Raw genomic sequence first — 27,365 nt, 5'->3', positions numbered from 1 at the left:
TATTCTATGAATGACCCATAGGTGGCACCCATTGAGTACTAAATCTGTCCGCCTGAGACAGATTTAATACTCAACGGGTGCCGCCTATAGATCTTTCTCTTCCTGTGAATTTCAAATTGAAATACCATTAAGCACTCAACTGACCCAGTATCTTCCATAGTCCTCTAATATTTGTTGTTATTTAAGCTACAAATGTTCTCTTACACGGGCATTTACCAGAATTTTTGTCATTTTTTTTCTTGTAGGACCGTGTGACTTTTAGAAGAATAATAGTGAAAAACAATGCAAGAAAAAGGAGGATGTTTGAAGCATTTATTGAATCTGTTCCCCTACTTAAATCACTAGAGGTAAAGTCTATTTGAATAAGAACCAGTTTTTTGAGAATATGGAGAATTTTGGAAAAGAAGTGGAAGTAATTTTGGGCTTGGGTAGAGATGATTCAGTGGGGTAGAATGCACACTGCATGCAAGAGGGCTGGTTTGAACCCTGGTGCCATGGTCCCTCGAGCACCAGGAGCAGCACCTGAACACCATTAAATGTGACCCAAGAACAAAATATATATACTAATAATAATCTGATTTTCAAATCATAATTTTTCGGTTCACTTCTGACTAGTCATGGCAGAGCCTGGCAAGCTACCCGTGGCGTATTCCATATGCCAAAAACAGTGTCAATAATGCGCCTCATTCCCCTGACCCTGAAAGAACCTCCAGTACGGCAGCATTGGGAAAGACGAGTAAGGAAAGGCTGCTAAAATCTCAGGGCTAGGACAAATGAGACATTACTGGTGCACACTCGAGTAAATTAATGAATAACGAGATGACAGTGATACAGTGATTTCTGAGATGTTATTTTTTAACTTTCATTTGAGGTGGTTTCCTTATAATTTGTGAGTGTGTTCACTGTTTCAGGTTTCAGAACGAATGAAAATTGTGGATGTAATAGGAGAGAAGATCTATAAAGATGGAGAACGCATAATCACTCAGGTGAGTGAGGGCCTTGGCGTATCCTTTCTGGAACTGCTCACCTCCTGGGTCAGTCATTTATCCTCTCACTGTTTAAAACTCCTGTTGTGAGGATAGACATCATTGCAGAGTCCTCTGAAGCCAGTGATGTTCATCTCACTGACATGCATATCTCTTGGGATAATTCCTGAGTGCAGAGCCAGGAGTAACCCCTGTGCATCGCCAGGTATGACCCTAAAAGCAAAAAATGCAAGTGAAATATATCTTACGAATATAAATCCAGTCTCCTTAGAAGGATCTGACCTTACAAGTTAACAGATTCTCATTAGGGGATACAGGTGATTGACTGGTTGGGAAAGCAGAGCACAAAGAAAGAGGTTACAGATAAACACAGAAGAATGGAAGTGCCTCGGGAGCACTGTGATGAGTGTTACTCAGTAAACCTAAACTCTCTATGGCCAGGGAGGAAGGACAAACCAATGTTTTCCTACAAGTTTGTAAATTGCCTTCAGTATTTGCTTTGTGTCTATCTCTCATATGACTTTTGAATTCTAGTAAGATCCTCTCACATTATATTGGATCATGTAATGAATATTAAGTAATGATTTCTCTTGTCTACTGTTGTTTGCACTTAAATTATATGCAAAAGACATTAGGGATTGACTCTTCTAGCCTGTGTTCTCCCTGCACACATATTTCACTTTGCTTGTCTCTGTGTTTCTTTGCTTGCTTATTTCCACTCTGGAGAAACCTGTATACCTGTGTTCTCTCTTAAACACACATATCTCCCTTTGTCTCCCTTCATAAAATAAAATCAGTTTTAATAAAAATTTTCTTGCTTCACTATGTATGTATGTATGTACGTATGTGGGACTTTTCCAGGAATAAGGTTCTCTGCCTGTGATCTGGCAGAAGTATTAGGAAGATAGCTAATGGTTCTGGTTTGGGTGAAATGCATATCCTTGATCCCAGAACTGGGCTAGGAGGAAGAAAGACTCAGTGGTCAGTCTTGAGTCCCATGCCCACCCCTTGGTGCAGTCACAGAAGATATAAAACTCACATGGAAGGATCACGTGATTAGTAGTGAATTATCCAATTTAAATGCCCATTACTCCAGAAGTTAGAGTGAAAAGTCAGGGAGTAAAGTGCCTGAAAGCCTCTTCTCCCATATCTGCTCACCTCACCCTGGCCTCCTTCCAGTCTTTGCTCAAAATTCTTTCTTACTGAAGCTCTATTTCATTCCCTCCCCGAGCAGTTTAGATCCCAGGTTCCTTGTCCTACATTCTTCTTATAGCACTTAACCGCCTTTCAGCACAACAGTATAATTTACTGATTATTATGTTGATTATTTTCAATGTGTTTACCTTACCAGACTGTAAGTTGCACAAGGGTAAGAATATTTGTTTTGTCCACTGATAATATCTCACATGTCTAGAATAGTGACTGGCACTTAGCAAGTTTTTAATAAGTTATTTGTTGCATTACCTGTATGGCTGGTTCAGCCAAAGGTTTTAAAATCAAAACAAATAGTAGAAGAAGAAGAAAAAAAAATAGAAGAAAAGCCTATGTCACATAAGGGTGACATCTGCTCACATTAACACATCTCCTTCTTCAGGACTGTGCTGTCCTTTGGAGAAGCTGCACTTGATGGTTAGACATTATCCTGGCACCTCATAACAAGGGGTTTGCCAGGGTTCACTTGGATATTGTCTCTAGCAATGTTGGCTACTGATTCCTGGTCACAGATTGCAATGGCAGATCAATACGGGCAATGAAAATAGGAGTTTTCAGTGGAGTTAGCATCCTGGGCATATTTATGAAGAGAAATGTAAATACTACATTTTAGAAAGTGAACGATATGGAGGCTGGAATGATAGCACCACGGGTAGGGCATTTGCCTTGCACATGGCCGACCCGGGTTCGATTCCCAGCATCCCATATAGTCCCCAGCACTTCCAGGAGTAATTTCCGAGTGCAGAGCCAGAAATAACACCTGTGTATTGCCGGGTGTAACCCAAAAAGCAAAAAAAAAAAAAAAAAAAGAAAGTGAATGATATGTGTTAAGCTTAATTGGGCTAACATCGTTCGTAATCAGGATCGTCATGTTCACCATTGATAGATTTGAAGAGCTGGAAAATAAATACAGATCAGAACTCAGGTAGTGAGAAACATCTACTTTTCTGTCCTTTTGTACATAAATATGCATTAAGTCTGACTTTCCTTTTTCAGGGTGAAAAGGCTGACAGCTTTTACATTATAGAGTCCGGAGAAGTGAGCATCTTAATTAAAAGCAAGGTGAGTTTGTGTGATGATGGTGCAACTTATACCAAGGAAGATCCAGATATAAGCACTGAAAATAACTGCTTTAAGTAACTAATATAAAACCTATTTACCATACCAAAACTATCACAATTAAGTGAGCTCTGTGATAGGCAAAGATTCCTCGTTAAGTCCATCCATTGATGGGGATTTAGTACCTTTTTGTTTTTAAAATCTTTGCCTGAAGGGGAGAAGGCAGCTGGAATAGAGAAGGGATCACTAAGAAAATGATGGCTGGAGGAATTGGTCAGGATGGGAGATGTGTGTAGAAAGTAGATAAAAGACCAAACATGATAACCTCTTAGTGTCTGTATTGCAAACCATAGTGCCCAAAAGTAGAGAGAGATTATGGGGAGTAATGTCTGCCATGGAGGCAGGGGGAGGGTGGGAAAGTGAGGGTTTACTGGGGATATTGGTGGTGGGGAATGTGCACTGGTGAAGGGATGGGTCTTTGATCATCGTGTGATTATAACCCAAACATGAAAGCTTGTAACTATCTCACGGTGATTCAATAAAATTTAAAAAAAAAAAAAACTTTGCCTTTGTTATATAATTATTTGGGAATTATCCACTTAAAGATCAGTAAGGAAATAGGGAAATTATTTTATTTTGGGGGGTTTTGGTCCCCAATTTGTAGTCCTTGGGGACTGCTTCTGGCTCTGCTCAACACTCAACACAGACCCCACTGACCCTAGACAGTGATCAGAATTGTATGAGGTGCTTGGATGGAGCCAGAGTTGGCCACATGCAAGGCAAGCATCATGTCTTCTGTACTATCTCTCCAGCCCACAATATACTTTTAAAATGGATATGGAGGGGCAGGAGAAATAATATAGCAGTAGTTAGGCGCTTGCTATGACATGCAGCAAGTTCAGTCCTGGACATCCCATTTGGTTTCCCAAGTACCACCAGGAGTAATTCCTGAGTGCAGAGCCAAGAGTAACCCCAGAGTACCAGTGAGTGTGGCCCAAAAACAAACAAATTATTGTTGAAGAATGACACAATTTCAAGTGAGAGAAGCAGCCCAAGATTATAACTCCTTACATTGGAGAAGTAAAGACATTATTTTGAAAGAATTTGGGCTGGCAATATAGCATAGGGATTAGGTTGCTTTTCTTGTGTACAGCTCACCCAGTTTGATCCCCAGAACTGTATGGTTGGTCCACTGAGCACCACTGGGAGGGATTCCAGAGCACAGTTCTGGAAGTAGCCTCTAAACATCACCTGATGTGGTCCATACCCACCTCTCCACATGCGAAAAAAGAATTAGCAAAGACTCGGTCGTCTTTATCCTGTGCCTCAGAAGTCAACACTACTAAAGGAGAGCACTATATATTTATAATATACAGAATTGTAGAGATATGTTAATGTATTATATCTTAACATTTTAATATATTATCCTATATGTCACATACATATAAATATTTTTTGTATATACATGAAGTAAAATATTTAGCTTCAGTTTTGTTTTGGGGTTTTTTGTTTGGTTTTAATTGGGGTTTTGTTTCTTTGTTTTGATTTGGTTTTGGAGGCTGCACCTAGCAATGCTCAGGGGTTACTTCTGACTCTGCACTCAGGAATTACTCCTGGTGGGCTCAGGGGGACCATGTGAGAGGCCAAGGGATCAAACCTGAGCCAGCCGCATGCAAAGCAAATGCTCTACTCGCTGTATTATCTCTCCAGGCCCATAAAATAGTTTTATTTATTTATTTATTTATTTTTGTAGGAGTACTGCTATTTATTCAGCCACTGATTAGCTGATTGAATTGTGCATGAACTCCACCTTACTTTTTTTTTCCATTTTTTATCATTTTATTTATTGAATCACCGTGAGAGCAGTTACAAAGCTTTTGGGTCTAAGTCTCAGTCATACAATGAAACACCCGTACCTTCACCAGTGCCCATTCTCCACCACCAAAAATCCCAGTATATCCCCATCCCACACCCTCCCCCTGCCTGTGGGGCAGATGATTTCTACATTACTCTCTCTCTACTTTGATCACATTCACTATTTCGACACCAGACCCACCATTATTTGAGATTTTACCCCAACACTCAGATCTGCTGAAAAGGCAACAATAGACAATTTGTGTTCTATTGCTGGTTATGAATAACATATGATATCGTGTGGCTGCAGTAGGGCCATGTGGTTTTGAAATTCCGAAATTTTAACACTTAAATCTGGAGGGATTTCTGCCAAAAGCCACTGGGTTTAGAGATCTGCTCCTGAGTCTCTGGGATCATGGCGGTTGAGCAGCTTGATGAGGAGCCAGAGAGGCCGTTTGTGGGCGATGACTTGGGGTCTCGTTGAGGTGGGGAGGACAGGCCCGGCTCCCCCCCCCACCCCCCCATTCCGTGAGGCCCAACAAGTTTCGTCACTGCAGGCCCAAGCCTGACTGTCCAATGGCCTCTGGAGGATGACAGCCACCAAGTCGCCAAGAGGGAGCAGGCGGAGGGACAGCACCCATTCCCCCCTGGGGCGTCCCGGCGACAGTAACCTACTGCGGGGTCCGGACACATTTCTGACAAAAGCCGCTGGGTTTCGAGATTTGTTTCTGAGTCTCTGGGATCAAGGCCATTGAGCAGCTTGATGAGGAGCCAGAGAGGCCGTTCGTGGGCGATGACTTGGGGTCTCGTTGGGGTGGGGAGGACAGGCCCGGCTCCACCCCTCCCCCCGAATCCCGTGAGGCCCAACAAGTTTTGTCACTGCGGGCCCAAGCCTGACTGTCCAATGGCCTCTGGAGGATGACAGCCACCAAGTCGCCAAGAGGGAGCAGGCAGAGGGACAACACCCTTTCCTCCCTGGGGTGGCCCAGCAACAGTAACGTACTGTGGAGTCCGGATGCATTTCTGCCAAAAGCCACTGGGTTTTGAGATTTGTCTGAGTTTCTGGGATCATGGCCGTTAAGCAGCTTGATCAGGAGCCAGAGAGGCCATTCGTGGGCGATGACTTGGGGTCTCGTTGGGGTGGGGAGGACAAGCCCGGCTCCACCCCCATCCTGTGAGGCCCTGTGTGTCTCGTCACTGGGGGACCAAATGTGACTATCCAGTGGCCTCAGATGGATGGCGGCCACTGGGCCGCCAGGGGGAACAGGCCAAGGCACGAAACCTATTCCCACCTGGGTTGGCCCAGCACCGGTAGCCTACTGCAGAGACCAGACGCATTTCTACCTAAAGCCACTGGGTTCTGAGATTCGTTTCTGAGTCTCTGGGATCATGTCCATTAAGCAGTTCAATCAGGAACCAAAGAGGCCTTGCCTCCAATTATATAGCTGAGCCGGAGGTGGTTTGTGGGTGTGTTTCCCACATACCTAACTTTTGGCCGTTTACTTTCTTGGTAAACTTTGCCCCAAGTTTTTGGGGTCTGGCCAAAGGCACAGCAGCAATTTTGGGGTATCTGGAAGTCTGAAGGCACCATGAGGCTGCTGATGCACTCGCCTCACAGGTACAGATTGACCTGCTGGCGGCACCATACACCCTAAAATAGTTTTATTTATGGAAACATGAGGAGAGAAAGGTTTTCATTCAAGATAGAATATAAGGTTTTTTTCCAGAGGGGAAATAGCACTGAGTTACCCCAGAAAATAATAGAAATTATACATCTCTGGTTAAGAATCTCCATGTGGGCAACCCCTAGAATGAAAATTGTGTACATGTAAGTCTTCCAAGACAATGGTCTGATTATTATCTCTTGCTCTTTAGCCATTTCCTGAAAGGAATTAGGACTCATGTAAAAGCCCAACTCCTCTCAGCCAGACCACTGCGATTAAGTCAGTCCACTTACATAACAGTTTAATGTCTACAAAGTACGTTTCTCAGTAATTGTGTGTACTGAAAGGAGATAAAAGCCTGTGCAATTGGACATACCCATCTGCAAATCTGGAGTCAACGTTTGTCTTGTTCTCTGCTCTCTCTAGACTAAAGCAAACAAGGATGATTCAAACCAGGAGGTGGAGATTGCCCGCTGCCATAAGGGGCAGTACTTTGGAGAGCTTGCGCTAGTCACCAACAAGCCCAGAGCTGCGTCGGCTTATGCGGTGGGAGATGTCAAATGCTTAGGTAAGAAAATGATTGTGTGCATTAATTGTATGCTTTTTGCCCCCTAATTTGCTATGCTTTAACTATATATATATATATATATACATATATACATATATATTTTTTTATTGGTCCTTTATAAAGTGTGTTGTGAAAATTGTTTATCTACATTTCTCATCCTTAAAAACCAAATAGAGTATTTCTGTTGGTTTTTTTTGTTGTTCTTTTTCATTGTTATTTTTGGCCCACATCTGGTTCTGCTCAGGACTTTACTGTGGTAGGATGTGACAGACCATATGAAGTGCCAAGCATGGAACTTGGGTCAGCTGTGTGAAAGGCAAGTGCATTACTTACTGTACTTACCTCTCGAGCTCCTCAGCCAATTTTTTCATGTAGGTGCTACAGTCAGGACAGTGATGCTTGGCCTAATGATTCTGTGCTCAGACCCAGCTGAGTTTGTGGCAGTCAGTGCTATAACCCAACAGCTCAGAGCCCTGAGGCCCCAGAGATTGAACTCGGGGCCTCATATGCTATGTGCGTGCTCCACCACTTAAATTATCTCCCAAGTCCCAAATGTGCAGTATTTCCCCCCTATTAATAAGCCTTGAATTTTTTCCAACTAGAAATAAACTAGGCTTGGGTAAGATTGTGTGAAAATAGAAATGGGTGACTTTTTGTCATCCTTCTTATTGTGGGGCCTATACCCAGCAGTGCTGGGGATCAGACTTAGGGCCTTGTCCAGGTAGAGCATGTGCCCTTGCTTGCACAGTTTTGGTTAGGTGCTCACCAAGGGTCTCACACTTACTTGCAATGTTCTCACATACCTGTTCATAGTGCAATGGAAATTGCATTTGTGTGTATATGTGTGTGTGGTACCGAGGATAAAAAAAACAGCTCTGTAGCTGGGAATTGCACTTGGCATGTGGGGTGGTACCAAGGATTAAAACATAACCTCATGCCCCATGGTAGGCACTCTGCTACTGAGTCACATCCCCTGTTCCAGGTTAATGTATTCTTTTACTGAGTCTTGGAGCAAGAGTACAGCAGGTAGGGCATTTGCCTGTACACAGCTGACCAAGGTCTAATCCCTGATGCCTCATATGGTCCCCTGAGCCTACCAGGAGTGAAACCTCAGCACCAAGTTAGGTGTTGAGCACCACTGGGTATGACCCCAGAACAAAAACTTTTCTTTTACCAAACATTACTGAGCACTAACTATGAGCCCTGAATTAGAAAAGACTCCCTAGCTGTATAAAGAGAAATAATGGAGGAAGGTGAGCGCAACATGAGCGCAGAGAGAATAAGTGCTGTTTGTACTTTGAAGCGCCTGAAACTTGGGTGATGTGGTCTTGATATATTTATGTAGAAGCATTCTTCCTTTTCCAGCTACACAGTATCCCCAAATCTAATCTCCTAGAACATGAACGGGTGGGTATATATAGGAAAAGGTTTGGACTGGGGAGGTAGCTGAAAGGACTGGGCTTGTGCTTTGTCTGTAGGAGTTCACCCAGGTTTGGGGGATCATGGAGTTCTAGGAATTCGCCTCCTGGAACTCCATTATCCCCCAAGCACTGCCCAGTGTGGTCCAGATAAAGTATAGGGGGGAAAAATGAGTGAAATGATTGGATTTTTTGTTGTAGAGAATTCATTCTATCCCTCACCTCCTCTTATCATTGCAGTTATGGATGTACAAGCATTTGAGAGACTTCTCGGGCCCTGCATGGACATCATGAAGAGGAACATCTCAAACTACGAGGAACAGCTGGTGAAGATGTTTGGCTCCAGCATGGATCTGACTGATCCTGGGCAATAGGTGGACCACACCTCAGAGCCTTCTCAGTGTGACACCAAAACCTTCCAGTCAGCCACAGAACACACATGACAGAACTGTTTCTGCTGTTGCCACCACCGCTGCCATTGCTGTGGCTGTGGGCATTTATAAAACTTGAAAGTCAGCACTAAAGGATGGGCAGAGGTTCCACCCACACCTCCACATTGCTTCTCAAAGTCCATTATTAGACCACTTGGAATGATCACCCCCACCCAATTTTTACATCTTTGGTTCAAAATGGCATGTCTCTCCAACAATTTAAGTGCCTGATACAAAGTCCAAAGTGTAAACATCTTACTTTCCTCTCTTGCTGCTACTCTTGCTTTTGGAAGACACCACAGGTCTGTACAAACCTACTGTATGGTTATAGATATCCTCCTCCTCAAAAGGAAGGATGTATTGTAGCCTTTGATCCCGTCATTTGTCCTTTAAGAAAGTCCACATTTGTTCATAGTTGTAGCCTTTGGATTTATGATGGAAATGGTGGCAGATGTGAAGGAGGTCTATGGTCCTGTGTCATTGTGCCGTCTGCTTTTTGTACTGTCTGTGTCCTGCACACGTTACAGCTCTCTTCAAACTCACAGTGACATTTAGGGGAAAACCTTTTAAGGGCCCAGCCGATCCAGACTCCAAAGCACATTGATTTACCATTCAACCCACATTAGAGCAGGAAATTTGGATTTAGCACACTCATCAGGTAGCAGAGAGCCAGGGAACATTTTCTGGGTTGGGGGTGGGTTGGGTCTTTTTTTTTTTTTTACTCTCTGTGCAGTTTGTGTGAATGAGTTGTTATCCGTTTATAAGGAGCCAGGGTCTAAGAGGCATCATCATTTTTTTCTGACCCAATACTGTCTTGGGCAGCTCTTGCCATCTCTTGCTTCATTATTCTTCCAGCTGTGTACCAGCAAAAGTCTATACATAGAGAACCCTTTCCTTCTACTCCAGACTTGTTGCAAAGCTTTGGTGTTGAGTCATCAATTTTCAAATAATTTAAATAGAAAACAATTTTGTTTTATTTTGCTTTGTTTTTTTAAGAAATTTTTTTCTTGGGCCAGAATGATAGTACAGTAGATAGGGCATTTGCCTTGCATGTGGCCAACTTGGGTTCAATCTCCAGCACCTTATATGGTCCCCAAGCACACCAGGAGTGATTCCCTAAGTACAGAGCCAGGAATAAGCACTGAGCACTGCCAGGATGTGGCACCCCCCCACACCAAAAAAATTTGTATTTACAAATTCTCTTTAGATATATTCATATATTTGGAGTTTGCCAGCTGATAGTCACCATAAAAAAAAAAACTCTTTGTTAGACTTTTTAAGAAGTTAGAATCTTGTATAATTTCATAGAGTTTCTGCAGAAAGCTTTCTAATTAAAATGTTGGGGTATTTGGATTTTATTTGTTAATCCAGAGGAAAGTAAGTTAGGCTATATTTTAAAACTTTTAAACCTTTAAATTAAATTGGGTATAATTCTGATGACTCATCCTAGTTAGCTATATTTCAAAATAAGACTTTTTTTTCTTTAGAATAACTCAGAATCAGATGCTACAAGGGATCTAAGAGCAGCATGAAATTTGCATAAAAGATAAATTTGAATTTCATAGTCAAGATTCTGTTAAGTTAAATCAAGAGATCCTTTTTGATTAGATTTAACTTATATAACTCAGTGAGTCCCTGAGAGAGTACACATTGGGCTTTCCTGTTGTGGTTAATGATCCTACATGGCCATCTTCCACTGCCCTCAAGCAAGGGACTTTTGCCATGGACATCGTGGTCCAAAAGTTTCTACACTGGGACCTGTGGATGTGGCTCAGCAGTAAAGCACTTGCCTTACATGTGTTAGGATGTGTTCAATCCCTAGCACCACCAAAAAAAAAAAAGAGAGAATTCCAAACTGATAATCCACCACAAGGAACTTTTACCAGTTCTCCCTTTTTCTTGGGTCCATGAAGCAAAAAGTAGGACTTTTTATGAGCTGCTCTAGGTAGCCTGACTTGCAAGCCTCAGAATTTTGAAAGGTGGAAAGAAAGACTAAAACAGACAACTAGCACTGTTGAAGTCCCCTGTGTTTTTCCCTATGAGTTTCCATGAATTTTTTATTTCTCTGGTGTTGCTTTAGTATCAAAGAAACTAGACCTCGCACTTTAGAAGACAAGAACTACACCCATTTTTTGCAAAGATATTAGGTACAGTGGGCTTCAGGAATAACACAGAGGTGCATCCACAGACCATGTAAGGATTCTGTTTGAACACTGAGCAGATATCCCATATGCATTCCCCATGCCCGCATGACTTAGGCTGGCTATGTACTCCAGGCAAGAGTCATTTCTATAGACTGTTAGGAATGGGCCTTTTCATCACACCATTTTGCATAATCCTTGTAAGCCTTCCTTTTCGCTAAGACCTTTTGACACCCCAAACTCAGTGAAAGTTATGGTTTTAACATAAAATTCATCAAAAGTTTGTGTTCCTGCCCTAACTACAGTTTGACATGTGGGTTATCAGTTCATCAACATAGGTTCCAAATGCATTCAGAACTTCTTGGGGGGTTGGCTTGTAGAAGGGAATCTTTAAAAGGAAGCAGCATGAGAAAAAAAATAGGACACAGCCATGGACATGTTGCCAGGAGTCTGACAGTGTTCTGATTCTCTTCGTAGCACAGGGAATCAAAGATGACAGACCAGGTCCAACTCAAGGCTGTGGTGTTGACCTGCCCTGTACTGATGCTGCATACAGAGGAGCATGTATCAGGATGATTCCTTTGTCTGATATTGTTCTCATCTTTGGATTAGAACTTCATGCCCTCTTTTCTGGCTTTGCCATTGATTTTGGATGGCAGAGAATGTTCTAAGAGCCTTGAGGTCCAACCTGCAGTGTTATCCTTCTTCTGGCCCCCAATTTATGTTATCCGTTCTCCTCTCTTAGGTGTGTTCTGAAGGGAAGGTTCATGTGCTCCCTCCTTGTAGTTGCTATTCTTTATATATAATTTGTATATATATACATATATATACCATTGCTAGAGTCTCAGAAATCAAAGTAAAGCTTCTTTTAGAGCTCTTGTAAAGCGTTTCTGATTTAATGAGCCAGTTCAGCAGCAGAGTGACAAGAAATGGTACTCCAGCCCAGATTCTTTGCTCACAGTAGTCATTGAGAGGTCCACCAGCGCCTGGCAGCACCCTGGGCACACACTGTTTCCAGGTCGAGTCAGTGTCCAGTCGCTTCATGTAGAAATGCTGAAAGAGCATTATTTGCACAGAGAAAAAAGAAAAAGACCCATGAATGTCATCTTTTATCTTTTGTTTTAGTTGGCTAATGTTGGAATTTTTGTTCATGACATGCACTTGTAAACCAATCTTGCCAAGATACAAGTTATTTCGGTGTTTTTTTTTTTTCCACTGAAATTACCTCTTGTTCCTCCTGTCTTGACTGCTGACGTTCCTCAGTGATTATAATGTCTATTTTGTGGGAAGCAGCCTTCCTGTGGGTTTCCTTTTACACACTGCAGGGCTATCTTTATACTTAAAAAAGAAAAAAAAGAAAAAAAAAGAAAACTGTCACTAACCTCATGGGGGGTTACACACCCATTTAGCCCACCTTGAGCAAAAGAGTGATTGCTCATTGTTTCTTAAATCATTGTAATAAAAAAAAATCTAGTTTAGCATCATTGTGCTACCTCAAAGGTAAAAATGTTTAAGGGTTTTTTGTCCTTTTTTTTTTTTTGTCCTGAGTCCTATATATCGTGTTTGAGATGTCTTTCAATTTGGAATCATTTTTTAAATCATTGGGGAGAATTTTATTTTAATCCATTTAACACTTGTATTTTAATCTCTAAAGAACAAGTGATTTGAAAGTGATCAATTCTTGCTCTGTAGTATTGAACATATAATTAAGTCATTGTTTGCCATGTAAAAGGTTGGGGTTTTTTAAAGGAAACTCTAGGGCTCGGCTTCACACTTGATTAATAAAGGCTGACAAATCATGTCTAATTTTCTGCTCCTGCCTTGAGTTGTGTTTCTCCTCTTGTCTCTGGACACCTTCCATTGTAGCACTCATTTGACAGATAAGAAATTGTTGGAGTTAAGGTATGAAAATTAGAAAATTAGGAAACCAGTGTATGTGTGTTGATCAATATTCTCCAGAAAAAAAGAAAAAAGTTGAATGTTACCAATTTATTATAAGAAAGTGAGCCATACAATCATAGAGGTTTGCAAGGGTAAGTGGGCAAACTGGAGACCCAGGAAAGCTGATGGTTTAGTTTTAGTTTAGTCTGAAGGCTTTAGTTTAGCCAGAAGAGCTGACAGAGTTCCCATCTGTTTATTAGAAGGCTCAACCAGGAAGAGCTAGCATCCCAGTTGGAGAGTAATTAGGCAGGAAAATTCTTATTTGGGGGATAGGCTTTTTATTCTATGCCTTCAGCTGACTGGATTAGGCCACATTATGGAGGTCGATCTGCTTTATTCAGTTTACTCAGTCCACTGATTAAATATTAATATCATCTAAAAATATCTTCACAGAGAGGCTAGAGAGATAGTACAGCTTGCATGTAACCAATCCAGGTTCTATTTGCAGCACCCCATGTGATTCCAGACTCCCCCCACCCCCAACCAGGAATAATCCCTGAGCACAGAGCACCACTGAGTGTGGCCCAAAACACACACACACACACACACACACACACACACACACACACACACACACACAAGGAAAACAAAAATATTCTCACAGAAACTCCCAAAATGTTTGACCAAATATCTGGAGACCCCAGATATTTGATATTTGATGCAGTCAAGATGGCACATAAATTAACTGTCAGAGCACAGTATTTGAATTCTTGGGGATGGTGTACAATGGCATACAATATATCCCTTGTTAGGGAAGATACTTGTACCTGTGAGACCCAGTGGAAATCACTTTCAGTCTGGCAATATTACCGGCCCCCCTTCTCTAACATGGCTATAAATCAGGGCTAGCAATCACTCAATGATAGCATGACATACGTAGTTTCTTTCCCAGTGAACAAAGGAAGCTCATTCTACTACAAAATCACATTTCAATTTGAACTTGTCTTCATCTGGGCAGGATATCTGGCAGATACAAAAGGGCTAAGTAATGAGTACAACAAAACTCATGGTGGGACCAGAGAGGGTACAGTTGGTAGGGACTTGTGTTGCACATGGATGACCCAGGTTCAATGCCTGATACCCAGTATGATCCCCTGAGCATTGCCAAGAGTTTGTTTTTCTTTCTTTTTTTAATTGAATCACTGTGAAACAGTTACAAAAGTGTTCATGGTTGGGTTTCAGTCATACAAAGTTACAACTGCCAGGAATTATCCCAGTGCATAGAGGCAGGAGTGAACCCTGAACATCAGTGTATGTGGCCTTAAAAACAAACACTGGAGTTCATGCCCAAGTCAATAAGCTTAATCAATGGCTGAATAAATAGCAGTGCTCCTACATTATTTAAAAAATAATAATGATGGGGACTGGAGAGATAGCTTCATAGGCTGAGTATGTGCTTTGAATGCAGGAGGTCCAGATTTGATCCTAGCACTATATGTCTTCCAAGCACTGCTAAAGCATCTTAAAAAAAGGACAGTCAGGAGTAGTCCCTAAGTACTTTGAGTAGCCCAAATATTGTCCAAACACATAACCACAGGTAGCCCAAAAAACTGGTAGTTCAGTACTCTTCTAACACAACTGGCCTGGTTCCAAAGTTTTTAAAATGAAATTTGGGGATGACCCCCCCAAAAAAAATAAAATATGGGGCTTGGGTTCATAGTTCAAAAGTTGGAACACATGCTTTGCATGTAGGAGCCCCCAGTTTAATCTCAGTATCACCAGGAGAAATCCCTGGGTAAGGATAAGTTGGCAAGATGGAGACACTGAGCCAGGAATATCCCCCAAGCACCACCAGGTGTGGCCTAAAATTAAATGTTAAGTAATTACACATACATTATATGTATATATATACACACACACACGTATATTTATATACATGCACACACATATATGGGCCCTCAGAGTTGGCTTAAAGAGCTAGAGTTCATGCTTTGTGTGCAGGAGCCCTGGATTTTATCTCCAAGTACCACATGATCCCTCAAACACCACTGGGTGTGGCCCAAAAATATAAAATATGGCTTGGCCTTTTGGTTCTGAGGATAGTTTTGTTATGAAGTATTAAAAAGTGCTAGAACAGGGTTAGTAGAGAGAACAGTAGTTACAGCTCTTATTTTGCATGTGACCAACACCAACTCCATCCCTGGCGTTGAATATTGTCCCTGAGCACTGCTAGAAGTAACCCTGTGTACTGCCAGTGTGATCCAAATATCCCACCCCAAAAAATAAAAAATGAAGGTCAGAACAATGTCACTATTATATTGTCCACAATCTCTGCCTTGAAGAGTAAGCATCTCATGAGGACCTTGTTAGACTGTTCCAATAGGGATGGAGAGATAGTAGAGTGAGATGGGTAGGGTCCTTGCCTTGCACTCAGCCAACCTGGGTTTGATCCCCAGCATCCCATATGGTTCCCCAAGCACCACCAGGAGTCAGGAGTATTTTTTGAGTGCAGAACTAAGAGTAACCCTGAGCACTGCTGGGTGTGACCAAAAACACAAAAATAAATAATGTTCTAAAAAGATAGGTAACTATCATAGTGATCAGAATATATTCACAACAATTTTAGCACATCAGTTATATAACAACAGAATTAAAGAATATGTCTTATAATACATCTAAGGAATATAGGGTCATTACACAAGGCATCATGTAAAGTATGAATTTTGTGTGCTTTACCTATTCTCTCTACAGACAAATGCCCCATCACAGATGATGACCAAACAATGCAGACTTGATACTTCACGGTTGAGGGTGTGCATATAAAATGTGATGTGCCAACCAGGAACAAACTGATCAGTTGTGTGTTCAGATGAGTATTACACAATTTCTGAATTAGAATGACAGAAATTACATCTGAATAAGCTCATTTGAAGAACTAACAAATTTCAATTTCATTGACCAGCTGTGGGCATTTCTGACGAGATTAAATAGCAAGAATTGGCGAGAATAATGGGGTTGAGCTCTTTCGGGAGATTCCTAGACCTTTCCTCCAATGCTCATGGAGCTTATTCATTCTGTTTTTGCAGCTAGCAACCCCTGTGGTTCAAGGGTGCCCCTAATGCTCCCAATACCTGCCCTTGGTCATGCTGTTCTTCTCTCTCTTGCCTCTTAGTAAATTGAATTGTTTGAACACAAGCATGCAAGCTCCCTTACCTTTGCATCACATGATTCTGACTACAGAAGCATTAGTGGAGCTACAAAAAGAGGAACACTAGATTTGGAATAAAGGAAACTAGCAACACTAGAAATTGGAATAAAGACTCTCAGCTGGCAGAAACTCCTTGGAAATTGTCGTCTTCATGTTTGTCACCTTCGACATCATGACAAAAGTTTGGCTGGAGATGCCTCTCTGCTCTGGGTTGGCTTCTGTGATGACAGAAGAAGCAGGGGCTGAGGATGTAAGCTTATTGGTAGATTGCTTGCCTCACATATGTGAGGTCTGGCACCAACAACACAGAAAACGAAACCAAAATTATAAGTTTTCTGAAAGTGTCTTACATGAGATTTGGCTTGGGGGAACAAAGGTGTTGGGCCACACCTCGCAGGGAAGTGCTCTTTAGACTCCACTCAGGGATCACTCCTGGCAGTGCTCCGGAACCATTATGGAGTGTGTGAGATGGAACCCAGACCAGCTGCATGCAAGGCAAGCATCCTACCTGCTGTAATATCTCTCCAACTCAAGTGCAATTTCCACCTCTTCCTCTTTGGCTTCCCAACTGGAACTTTTGCTTCTGTCGGTACTTCTTTCTCTTCTATAACACCATTTATTTGGGAGGGGGCAGGGGTGCTGGAGAGAGAGCTCAATGGGCTAGAGCAGTGTTTCTCAATTTCTTCCTGACTGTGCCCCTCTCCCAATTCCATCCTATGGCCTCCTGTCATACCAGTTGGTCCCCTAATCTCTGCCATGACTCCTCACTTAAGCAGTTTTCTCCTGTAACCCCTGTGGCATATCCTGGGAATCCACAAGGAACCATATGACCTTCGGTTGCAAAATGCTGGTCTGGAGCACCTGCTTTGCATGTGGGAGGAAGTCCTGGTTTGAATCTCAGGACACGGTTCCCCGACTACATACAGCCAAGAGTAATCCCAGAGCAAAGTCAGGAGTAGACCCTGAGTGAGCACCAGGTGTGACCCAAAAACCCCAAACAAAGAAAAACCAATTATTGAGCACCAAAGCAATAGCACAGTGGGTAAGGCTTGCACACAGCCAACCTGGGTTCCATCCATGGCATCCCATATGATCCCCCCCAAGCACTGCCAGAAATAATTCCTGAGTGCAAAGCCAGGAGTAAGCCCTGAGCATCGCCTGGTGTGACCCAAGAACAAAAACAAACAAAAAAAAATTATTGACCAGAGTTGTGGGTTAGTGACAGAGAATTTGCTTTGCATATAAAATTCCTGGGTTCAACCCCAGCACCAAAAAAACAACCAAAAACAAGCACAGTGAGGTGACTTGGCTTTTAGTGTACAAATCAAGCAGCCCCCAACCCACTGGTAGACTGTAGCAAATGAGGTTGACCAGCCCAGAGTGTGGAACTACGGCAAGACTCAGAGTCACCAGACAGCCCAGAAGCCAGCAGCACTGGACTTGGCAGCAGTGGCTCATCCTAACGGAAGAATGGGCATTTGCCAGTCAGGTCCTAGGAAGAGCAGTCAAAACCTGAAACCAAACAAATCTTCATGGACTCTTTGGCCATTGGCCTAGCCCTTCCTTCCCTCTGCAAACTGTGTTCCAAGTCAAGGGTCAGAGTCACTGTGTACTCTTCTGAGAGCCAGGATCCAGCAATCTGCTCTCTGGCCAGGACTTCCAAGCTGAATGAGGAAACAGGTCTGAAGAGACAGCTCAAAGGGTCCCAGTATGTTTTGCAGACAGGAGGCCTGGGTTTCATCCCCAGCACCAGTGAAAGCGACTCCAACCTCACCCCAGCACGGCCCAAACCAAAAGCAAACAAAAAAAGTCAATAGGGAGGGGCTGGAGCAATAACACAGCAGGTAGGGCGTCTGCCTTGCACACGGCCGACCCAGGTTCGATTCCCACCATCCCATATGGTCCCCCGAGCACTGCCAGGAGTGATTCCTGAGTGCAAAGCCAGGTGTAACCCCTGAGCATCGCTGGATGTGACCCGAAAAGCAAAACAAACAAATAAATAAATAAAATAGGGAAACAGGGATGGTGTGAAGTTAGGTTTTTGTTAAGTAAGTCAAAAGGAAGAGCTTAGGTTCAGACTGACCAAGTTAAAAAATCTAGCACAACATTCAGGTATGGATGTATATAGATCCAGTACTGAGCTGGATATTTGCATTCTAAAAACAAAAGTCCTGGGCACGAAGGAACACCCGCAACCCATACGGCTGTGCCTACCATGAGCACAGGTCAGGAAGATATAGGAGCCAAACCTAAAGCTAAGCCATGTGGGAAAGTCCTGGCTCCTGGTTTGAATCTCAGGACATGCTTCCCCAAGTACATACAGCCAAGAATAATCCCAGAGCAGAGTCAGGACTAGCCCCTGAGTCAGCACCAGGTGTGACCCAAAAACTCAAAACAAAGAAAAACCAATTCCCAGAGGCAGGGAAAAGACCTTTGGGGCAGATTAGTGTCGGTCCTGGGCATATCAGAGCAGCAGATGAGCCCCTTAGACACCCTGAGTCACCTTGTTCCAGAGCCATGAAACTGGCCCCAGGTCCAGAGTAAGCAATGAGGCTGCACATTTTCAGATGCCCCCAGCAATCAGTTTCAACTCCGCACAAAGCACTATTTTCCCTGGAGCTGCAGCCCCAGTAACTCTGGAAGCCAAAGAGTTTTCCCCAAGAGCACAAAACTTGAAGTTGATCGATATGAGCTGCTACCATGGAACCCCTAATGACGGGCTGAGGCTGCTAAGCAGAGGGCGAGTTGGAGCTCTTCAATAGAGCTTGAGCTGGCTCCTCTGTAAAGAAGGAAAACAGGTTGAGGCTGGAGTGATAGTACAAAAATTCAAAATAAAAAGGAAGGAAGACAGACTGGAAGTGGGTGCTTACTAGCACCCACCACCTTCCCCTTGAGTTTTCCCACAGCCATTAGCCCCGCGGATGCCAGTCTGGAACCACTTATCTGCCAGGCTGGGTCAAGACCCAACAGAAAGGAGGCTGGGGCGCAGTGTCCAGGGAGTTCCCACCCTGTGCCCCCCAAAATTGGACCTCTGGGACTACTTAGCGCCATAGCATCTGGTGCTGACAGATTTACAAGTGAAAATTTACAGACTTACAAGTGAAAATTTACAGGTTTACAAGTGAAAATTGTAAATTTTATTTCTTATTTACAGTTCTTCAAGAGGAATCCTCGTTCCCCAGGAAAGCCAGTTTTAGAACCAGGGAGGCCTGAGCCTCGCACCAGGAGCCAAAAAAGGCCAGGTTACGGAGTGCTGGCACAGGGACACTAGAAGAGCAGAGAATAAGGCTACTGAATGTGGATAGGCTTCGGTGGGACTTTATTTTATTTATTCATTTATTCATTATTCATTCATTTATTTATTTGGGTTCTGAGGTCTACATCCAGTGGTGGTTTATTTCTGGTTCTGTGCTCAAAGACCACTCCTGGCAGCCTAGGGGGACCATATGTGGTGCCAGGGATCGAACCCGGGTCAGCAAATGCCCTACCTGCTGTACAGTTGCCCTGGCCCTCAGCAGGAGTTTCTTGGAGAACCTGTCTGAATTCCCCACTTCCTGGATGTGCCAGGACAGGGCTTGTGTGCAGGGCATGCCCCAGAGCTGCCTCCACCCTGGCCCTGGAGAATACTTTTCTTAGTAACTTTCCTGCCTTTTGTTCTGAGAAAAAAAAAAAAAATCCTGAGGAACTATTTTCTTCCCCTCCCTCTTCTCATGGCGCAAATCCCAGGGCTGTAGGGGTCGGGGTGTGGCTCATAGAGGACCCGGGTTCTGCCCAGGGGAACAAGATGTTCTGTGCTCTGTGCTGTGTGTCAAACCATCAGGCTGGTTAGGGTGGGGTTGAGCTCTGTTTCAGGCCAGCTCTGTTTATGAAAAGGCAGGAAACGGGATTCTAAGAAATATCTGGGCCCAGAACAACTCAACACATCCAACCCCGGCCTGGTCCCTTGCCTCACCTGGTCCCTGGGCACTGAAGGCAGGAACGCTCCATATTCCTAGGTTAGGGCTGTGTGGGAGGGACAGAGCACGGCGGGAAGCGGCTGCTGAGTGCACACACGGCCAGGGCTCCCCCACACAACCCTCAACTCCCTTCTCCACCTCTAGATGAGCGCCTCGAATATTACCAACATGCCTGAGGCAGGTCTGTGCCCAGCAACCTTTCTGCCATCTTCATCTCCTGCTTCTCCCTGGCTGCTTGCCTGGCCCTATGCCCTGGCCTCTAAGTTTTGTTTTATTTATTTATTGTTTGTTTGTTTGGTTGGTTGGAAATCACAACTTATTGTGATAGGGTGGGATGGAGTGAGGAGGACTGGAGTGAGGAGTGGGGACTCGGGAGATAGCTCCCAGGCTCTCAGGAGCAGTGTCCACCACTTATCCGGAGGCCCATGATTCAAGATGTACTTTACCCCACGGTCATCTGGAATGAGCCACTTTTCTACGATCATGTCTTCAAACTCCTTCCTATTAAATTCGGTCAGGCCCCGTTTCTTGGGGATGTGGGTCTCCTGGTGGCTGGGAGCTTGAATCTGGCCCAGGTCAGAGCCTCAGTCTCATACTCTCTGTTGTGCAGTTTGGTGCAGACAGACATGGAGAGTTGGCCAGTGTGGGGCTTCCCCCCACAAACCTGTTAAAGGGTGTGTGGCACCCACATACCTGTTTGGAGCTAAGGGTGGTTGGCCTCTAACTTGCTACACCACTGCCTCTCTGACCTGGATTTTAGGGAAAACAGAGAAGTCAAGACTTGGTGCTCAGGACTCCTCCTATACATGCTCCCCACTGTCCCCCTTTGAGACTTGCCTGGCATTGCCTCCTGACCTCCCATTCTAGCCGCAGCCCACCTAGCAGTACCCAGAGACAGAAGCCGGCCCAGGCTGCTCCCTGCAGTCATAGCCGAATCCCATGGTGGGCCCCTCCCTCTGGCTTCCAAGACCCTCTTTTTAGGAGCAGCCAAATCTCCTGGCTTTCTTTCCACCTGTTGCCAGATTTAACTGCAGCCAAGGTTAAAGGTCAGACTGGCCCAGTGACCCACTCGATAGGTCCTCAGGTCTCCCTCCCTGGCAGCCAGCTCAGCCTAGGCTCCTGTCTCTGTGCTGCCTGCTCCAGTTTTATTTTATTTTTTCCCCCTTTTTATTGATTCACCGTGAGGTACAGTAACAGAGCTTTCATGTTTGAGCTTCGATCATACAATCATCAAACACCCATCCCTTCACCAGTGCACATTTTCCACCACCAAAGTCCCGAGTATTCTCCCATCCCCATTCCACACCTACCCCTGCCTGTGTGGCAGACAATTTGCACAATTCTCTTTCTCTACTTTGGTTACCTTCGATATTTGAGCCTAGTCCCACCAGCACTCATACCTGCCAAAAATGAAAATGCAATGCTAGACAATGTGTTTTGTATTGCTTGCTATGTTACAATATAATATCACATGACCGCAAGAGCAGCCTCGTGCTCTAGGAGTTCTAAAAGTTTAATAATTAGGGACTGGAGAGATTGCTGCAGCAAGTTGCATGGGTTCGAGATTCGTGTTTGTGTCTCTGGATCATGGCCATGTGGGAGCTTAGGTGGCCGTGTGTGGGCGCCTGCTCCAGTTTTATGCCTCCAGCTGGAATCCCCATTATGGAGCTGAGAGTCGGGGGAGAAGCCAGAGTCCTCCCCCATCCTTACCCACTGGGAACCGTCTGCAAGTGTATTTGGTTTGCCTATATTCACTTTAAATTTTTTAAATGTGGGGGCTGGAGCAATTCGTACAGCGAGTGGGGCATTGGCCCTGCACATGGCCAAACCAGGTATGATCTCCAGCATCCCATGTGATACCCCAAGCACCACCAAGAGTGATCCCTGAGCTCAGAGCCAGGAGTAAGCCCTGAGCAGCACCGAGTGTGACCCAAAAGCCAAATAAATAAATAGATAAAGGTTTAAAATGTGTAATATAACAAATACAGAAAGATTCAAGAAACAAAGACATTCTGCTCTATGAGTTCTCACAGGCAAACACTTACTAGATGCAACTTCGAGGAAGAACCTTGTCAGGGCCCTGATGCCACCAATCACTCTTCCCTGTTTTAGCCTAAATTTGAAGGTAAGTCATTACTTCCTTTGTCATTTTTTTTTTGTTTGGGGGACATACCTGACTGTTCTTAGACCTTCTCACTCCTGAATCTGCACTCAGAAATCACTCTTATGTTCAGGGGACCATATGGGGTACTGGAGATTAAACCCAGATTACATATGCAAGTCAAATATCCTCCATACTATATTGTCTCTCTGGCCTTATTTTTGGTTGTGTTTTGGTCGTTTGATTACCTAAACACGCTTCTCTAAAAAACTGCTCTTTTCAGCCTGGGAGAGAAAGTTCAAAGGGCTGAATTCCCAGCATTGCATGATTCCCCAAAGCACCTCTGGGTATGCCCCATAAAAAACAAACCAAACAAACAAACAAAAACCTCCTTTTGCACAGTTAAGCTTACTTAAAATTAAATGCATAGAGACCAAGGACATAGTATAGGAGGCAGGACACTTGCCTTGCATTTCAGCAGATCCTGGTTTGAAACCCAATACAATACAGCATATGTTCCCTTGAGCACTACCCATCATCACTTCCAAGCACAGAGCCAGGAACAGTCCCTGAGCACTGCCATGTGTGGTCCAACCCCCAGCCCCAATTAAATGCACAAGGGAGAAGCCACTCTAGTCCCTAGTTTTCTGCAGTTTCTCTTGTTTGCTTGTTCCTGTCTTTGTTTCTACCAGATACTTTCTGGAACCTTATGGTTACAAGGTATGTGTTCCCTGTATTTTTCCTTGCTGTCTCCAGACTTCAAGTGAGAACCCTTCCAAGGAGCCCAATCCCAGCTTACAAATTACTCCTACAATGCCGCAAGAAAGAGCAGTCTTACTGGATCAATAGCAGAACAGGTAGGGTACTTGCCTTATATATGGCTGACTGGTGTTCAATCCCTGGCACCCCATACAGTCTCCTTAGAACTGCCAGGAGCGATCCCTGAGCACAGAACTAGGAGTAAACCCTGAACACCACCAGGTGTGACCCCCAAACAAACAAACAAACAAACAAAAAGAAAGATCAATATCCTGATCACTCTGGACAAAACAGAACTGAAAGTAGGTAAAGGGATATACATGATAACCTTTCAGCATCTGTGTTGCAAACCATAATGCCCAAAATGATGAGAGAGAGAGAAAGACAGAGAGAGAGAGTGAGACACAGAGAGAGAGAGCAGGAGAGAGAGATACAGAGTGAGAGAGAGAGAGAGGGAGAGACAGAGACAGAGAGAGAGATTGAGAGAGAGGGAGAGAGAGAGGAGAGGTGGCTGCCATAGAGGCAGGCTGGGGTGGTGGGAAATTGGGGGGAGGAAAACTGGGAACATTGGTGCTGGGAAATTACACTGGTAGAGGGATGGATGCTGAAACATTGTATGACTGAAACCCAATCATGAACAGCTTTGTAATGCTCTGTCTCATGGTGATTCAGTTATTTAAAAAAGAAGAAGGAGGAGGAGGAGGAGGAAGAGGAAGGAAGAAGAAGAAGGAAAAGGAGGAGAAGGAGAAGAAGAAATCAGTTTCCATTGAATCCCGCCCAAATGAAAGATTTACTAACAGAATAAATGTTCTTATTTGAAGGCACTAAACATGGATCATTTGTAACAAAGCTTAATAACCATCAAGGAGGTACAAGGTAAAGGTAAAGGCCCTCCTGTTGATCGTCGATTTGCTCGAGCGGGCCCAGTAACGTCTCCATTGGAGACTTTTGTTGTTACTGTGTCTGGCATATCGAATACTCTCGGTAGCTTGCCGGGCTCTCCGAGAGGGGCGGAGGAATTGAACTCGGGTCGACCATGTTGGCCGCTTGTAAGGCGAACGCCCTACCACTGTGCTATCGCTCCAGCCCAATATCTCTAATATGCCTTTGTGGATGGGGCCTTACTTAGCAGATGTTTTCCACTCACATGATATTCTAATAAAAATCTGTGATCATAAACCTTGTAGCTCGGTGCTTTCATTTCTACAAATGAGAATTCCAAAATTGATCATAAGGTCAAAAAATATGTTTTTACTCACTGGAGTTTGCCAAATTGCTTTCCAAGCAGGCTGCAATCCTTCATCTTTTGTCAACAATGTTAGGATGAATCCTTTCCCTTCCATCCCAGGAAAGAACTATTGATGCTGCTTTTTATTTTTGTCGTTTTCATCCATAAATGGTGGTGCTATCAGGGACCACTCCTAACAGGGTTCATGGAACCATCTGGAATGCCAGGGATCAAACCTGGGTCAGCTGCATGCAATGCAAGTGCCCTACCTGCTGTAAGACTAAACAATCTCTCTGGCCCCTGATGCTGCCTTTTTGGTTTGTTTGTTTGTTTGTTTGTTTGGGGGGGTACCTGACAGTGTTCAGGGCTTAGTCCTGGCTCTGCCTGATGCTGCTTTAAAAAATTTTTTTGTTAGCCTACTAATTATAAACTTATATAACCGCTAAGTACATTTTTTATTGTTAGAATTTTAGATTCACAGCAAAATTCAGTGAAAAATATGAAGTATAGTGGATAAAGCTCTTGCTTTGCACATGGATGATCTGAATTTGATCCCTGGCACTCCATATGATTTCTGGAACCCTGCCAGGGGTGATCTCTGGCAGAATAAGCCCTGGTCCACAGCTGGGTGTGGCCCAAAAACTAGAAAGAAGGAAAAGGAGGAAGGAATGCAGGGAAGGCAGGCAAGCAGGAAGGAAGGAAGGCAGGAAAGGAAGAAAAGGAGACACTCACTTTCTCCTAATGGTTCTGGACAAATATATAATGGCCTGTGCCCACTATTATCGTATCATATCTCATATATTACGAATAATTATTTTTTTGCTTTTTGGGTCACACCTGGTGATGCACAGGGGTTCCTCCTGGCTCTGCACTCAGTAGTTACTCCTGGCAGTGCTCAGGGGACCATATGGGATGCTGAGAATCAAACCCGGGCCGGCTGAGTACAAGGCAAATGCCCTATCTGCTGTTCTAGCTCTCCAGCCCCAATCTTTCTTTCTTTCTTTCTTTCTTTCTTTCTTTCTTTCTTTCTTTCTTTCTTTCTTTTCTGTTTGGATCACACCAGGCATTGCACAGGGGTTACTCCTAGTTCATGCACTCAGGAATTACTGCTGGTGGTGCTTGGGAGATCATATGGGATGCTGGGAATCAAACCCAGGCCAGCCTTGTGCAAGGCAAATGCCCTACCCGCTGTGCTATTGCTCCAGCCTCTATTATGAATAATTGTGCTGCCCTAGAAAGCCCCAACCTCCACCTACTCGTCTTCTCCCCACCCCCACCTCAAAGACATGGCATGACTGTCCTTTCACTCCTTCCTAGTTTTGTCACAGTTATAGTTTTCACTTTGGTTTGCATGCCTTGCCTTCTGATGAGTGTTAACATCTTTTCACACTGTTAGTTTCTGTTGATAGCCTTTCTATGCCTGGTCCTCCTTCTCCTTTGCTGAAAAATCCAGATTTTGTTGCTCATAGCAAATATCCAGTCTCAAGTGATAGTCAAACCTCGACCTCATTCTTTGATCTCTCAGTGTCCTTGCATCTAGAGGTGGCCACAGACACCCAAGTTTTGGCTAATAAGAAATCAGTAGAAATTGTTGGTTATTTTTGGGGGGTAGGAGGCCACCACACCCAGTGCTGCTCAGGACTTACTCCTGGCTTTGCAGTCAGGGATCAATCCTGGTGGACTTTGGGGACCATATGGAATGCCAGGGATCGAACCTGGATTGGTCGCAAGGAAGCCAAATGCCTTACCTGCTGCACTATTGCTCCAGCCCCAAGTCTGTTGGAAATTCTATGTATTTTTCTAGGGCCAGATTGATAGTATAGTAGATAGGGTGCTTGCCTTGCAAGTGGCTGAGCCGGGTTTGATCTGCAATACCCCCAACGAGGTACCCTGAGCTCGCCAGGAGTGGTCCCTGAGCACTGAGCCAGAAGTAAACCCTGAGCATCATCAGGTGTGGCCCAAAAATGAAACAAAAACAGTATTTTTTCTAGGGATAGAGATGGCTGGTGCCACTTTTCTTCCTGCTTTGATTACTAATGTGAATTCTGGAGGAAGTGCAGCTATTTTGCAATGTTGAGGTCTTAGGAATGAAGACAAAGCCAGGATTTTTTTTGTTTGTTTTTTGTTTTTTTGCTTTCTGGGTCACACCTGGCAATGCACAGGGGTTACTCTTGGCTCTGCACTCAGGGATTACTCCTGGTGATGCTCAAGGAATCATATGGAATGCTGGGAATCGAACCCAGGTCAGCCGTGTGCAAAGCAAAAGCCATACCTGCTGTGCTATTGCTCCGGGCCCAAAGCCAAGATGTTTTTTAAAAAAACTTTTTTGTTGTTTTTGGGTCACACTCGGTGGTGCTCAGGGTTTATTCCTGGCAGACTCAGGAGACCATATGGGATGCAGGGGATAGAACCTGGGTCAAACGTATGCATAGATAAGCACCCTACTCACTATACAATCTCTCTGATCCATTTTTTATTTAATGTGTATCATTATTTAATACAAAACAACAGAGTAAAGACAATTAAGTATCCAAAGAAAACATGTTAAGGATAGTGGTGGTGAAAGCCCAAGAAACCTGGGCTATATACAGAAGTGAGTGATTGTGGCACTGAGGTTGCAGCGCAGTGACAGAATACCTGGCTTGCAGGGGCAAGATCTTTTTTTTTTTTTTTGTAGGAGTACTGCTATTTATTCAGCCACTGATTAGCTGATTGAATTGTGCATGAACTCCACCTTACTTTTTTTTTCCATTTTTTTATAATTTTATTTATTGAATCACCGTGAGAGCAGTTACAAAGCTTTTGGGTCTAAGTCTCAGTCATACAATGAAACACCCGTACCTTCGCCAGTGCCCATTCTCCACTACCAAAAATCCCAGTATACCCCCATCCCTCACCC

General features: G+C 43.9%; 1 protein-coding gene across 2 annotated transcripts in view; it reads left to right on the top strand.

Annotated features, from left to right (window-relative positions):
• Positions 1–13,153, top strand: part of PRKAR2A (protein kinase cAMP-dependent type II regulatory subunit alpha) — a 94,026-nt gene extending 80,873 nt beyond the window's left edge. The window contains exons 7-12 of one of the 2 annotated variants that reach the window (XR_008794486.1): positions 246–347; positions 912–986; positions 3,195–3,260; positions 7,202–7,343; positions 9,002–10,418; positions 10,474–13,153. Coding sequence is in view for 1 of the 2 variants with exons in the window: in XM_056128965.1 (XP_055984940.1) it covers positions 246–347; positions 912–986; positions 3,195–3,260; positions 7,202–7,343; positions 9,002–9,135 (519 nt within the window). In the remaining variant the exon portion in view is untranslated. Of the gene's footprint in view, positions 1–245; positions 348–911; positions 987–3,194; positions 3,261–7,201; positions 7,344–9,001 lie in introns of both variants that reach the window. The other variant, XM_056128965.1, reaches the window with a different exon arrangement.
• Positions 13,154–27,365: the final 14,212 nt, after the last annotated feature.

The sequence above is a fragment of the Sorex fumeus genome, unplaced genomic scaffold, assembly GCF_029834395.1.
Source record: "Sorex fumeus unplaced genomic scaffold, SorFum_2.1 ptg000072l, whole genome shotgun sequence".
Lineage (NCBI taxonomy): Eukaryota > Metazoa > Chordata > Mammalia > Eulipotyphla > Soricidae > Sorex > Sorex fumeus.
Note: the sequence above shows the minus strand (reverse complement) of the source record. Positions and strands in the feature narration are given on the sequence as shown.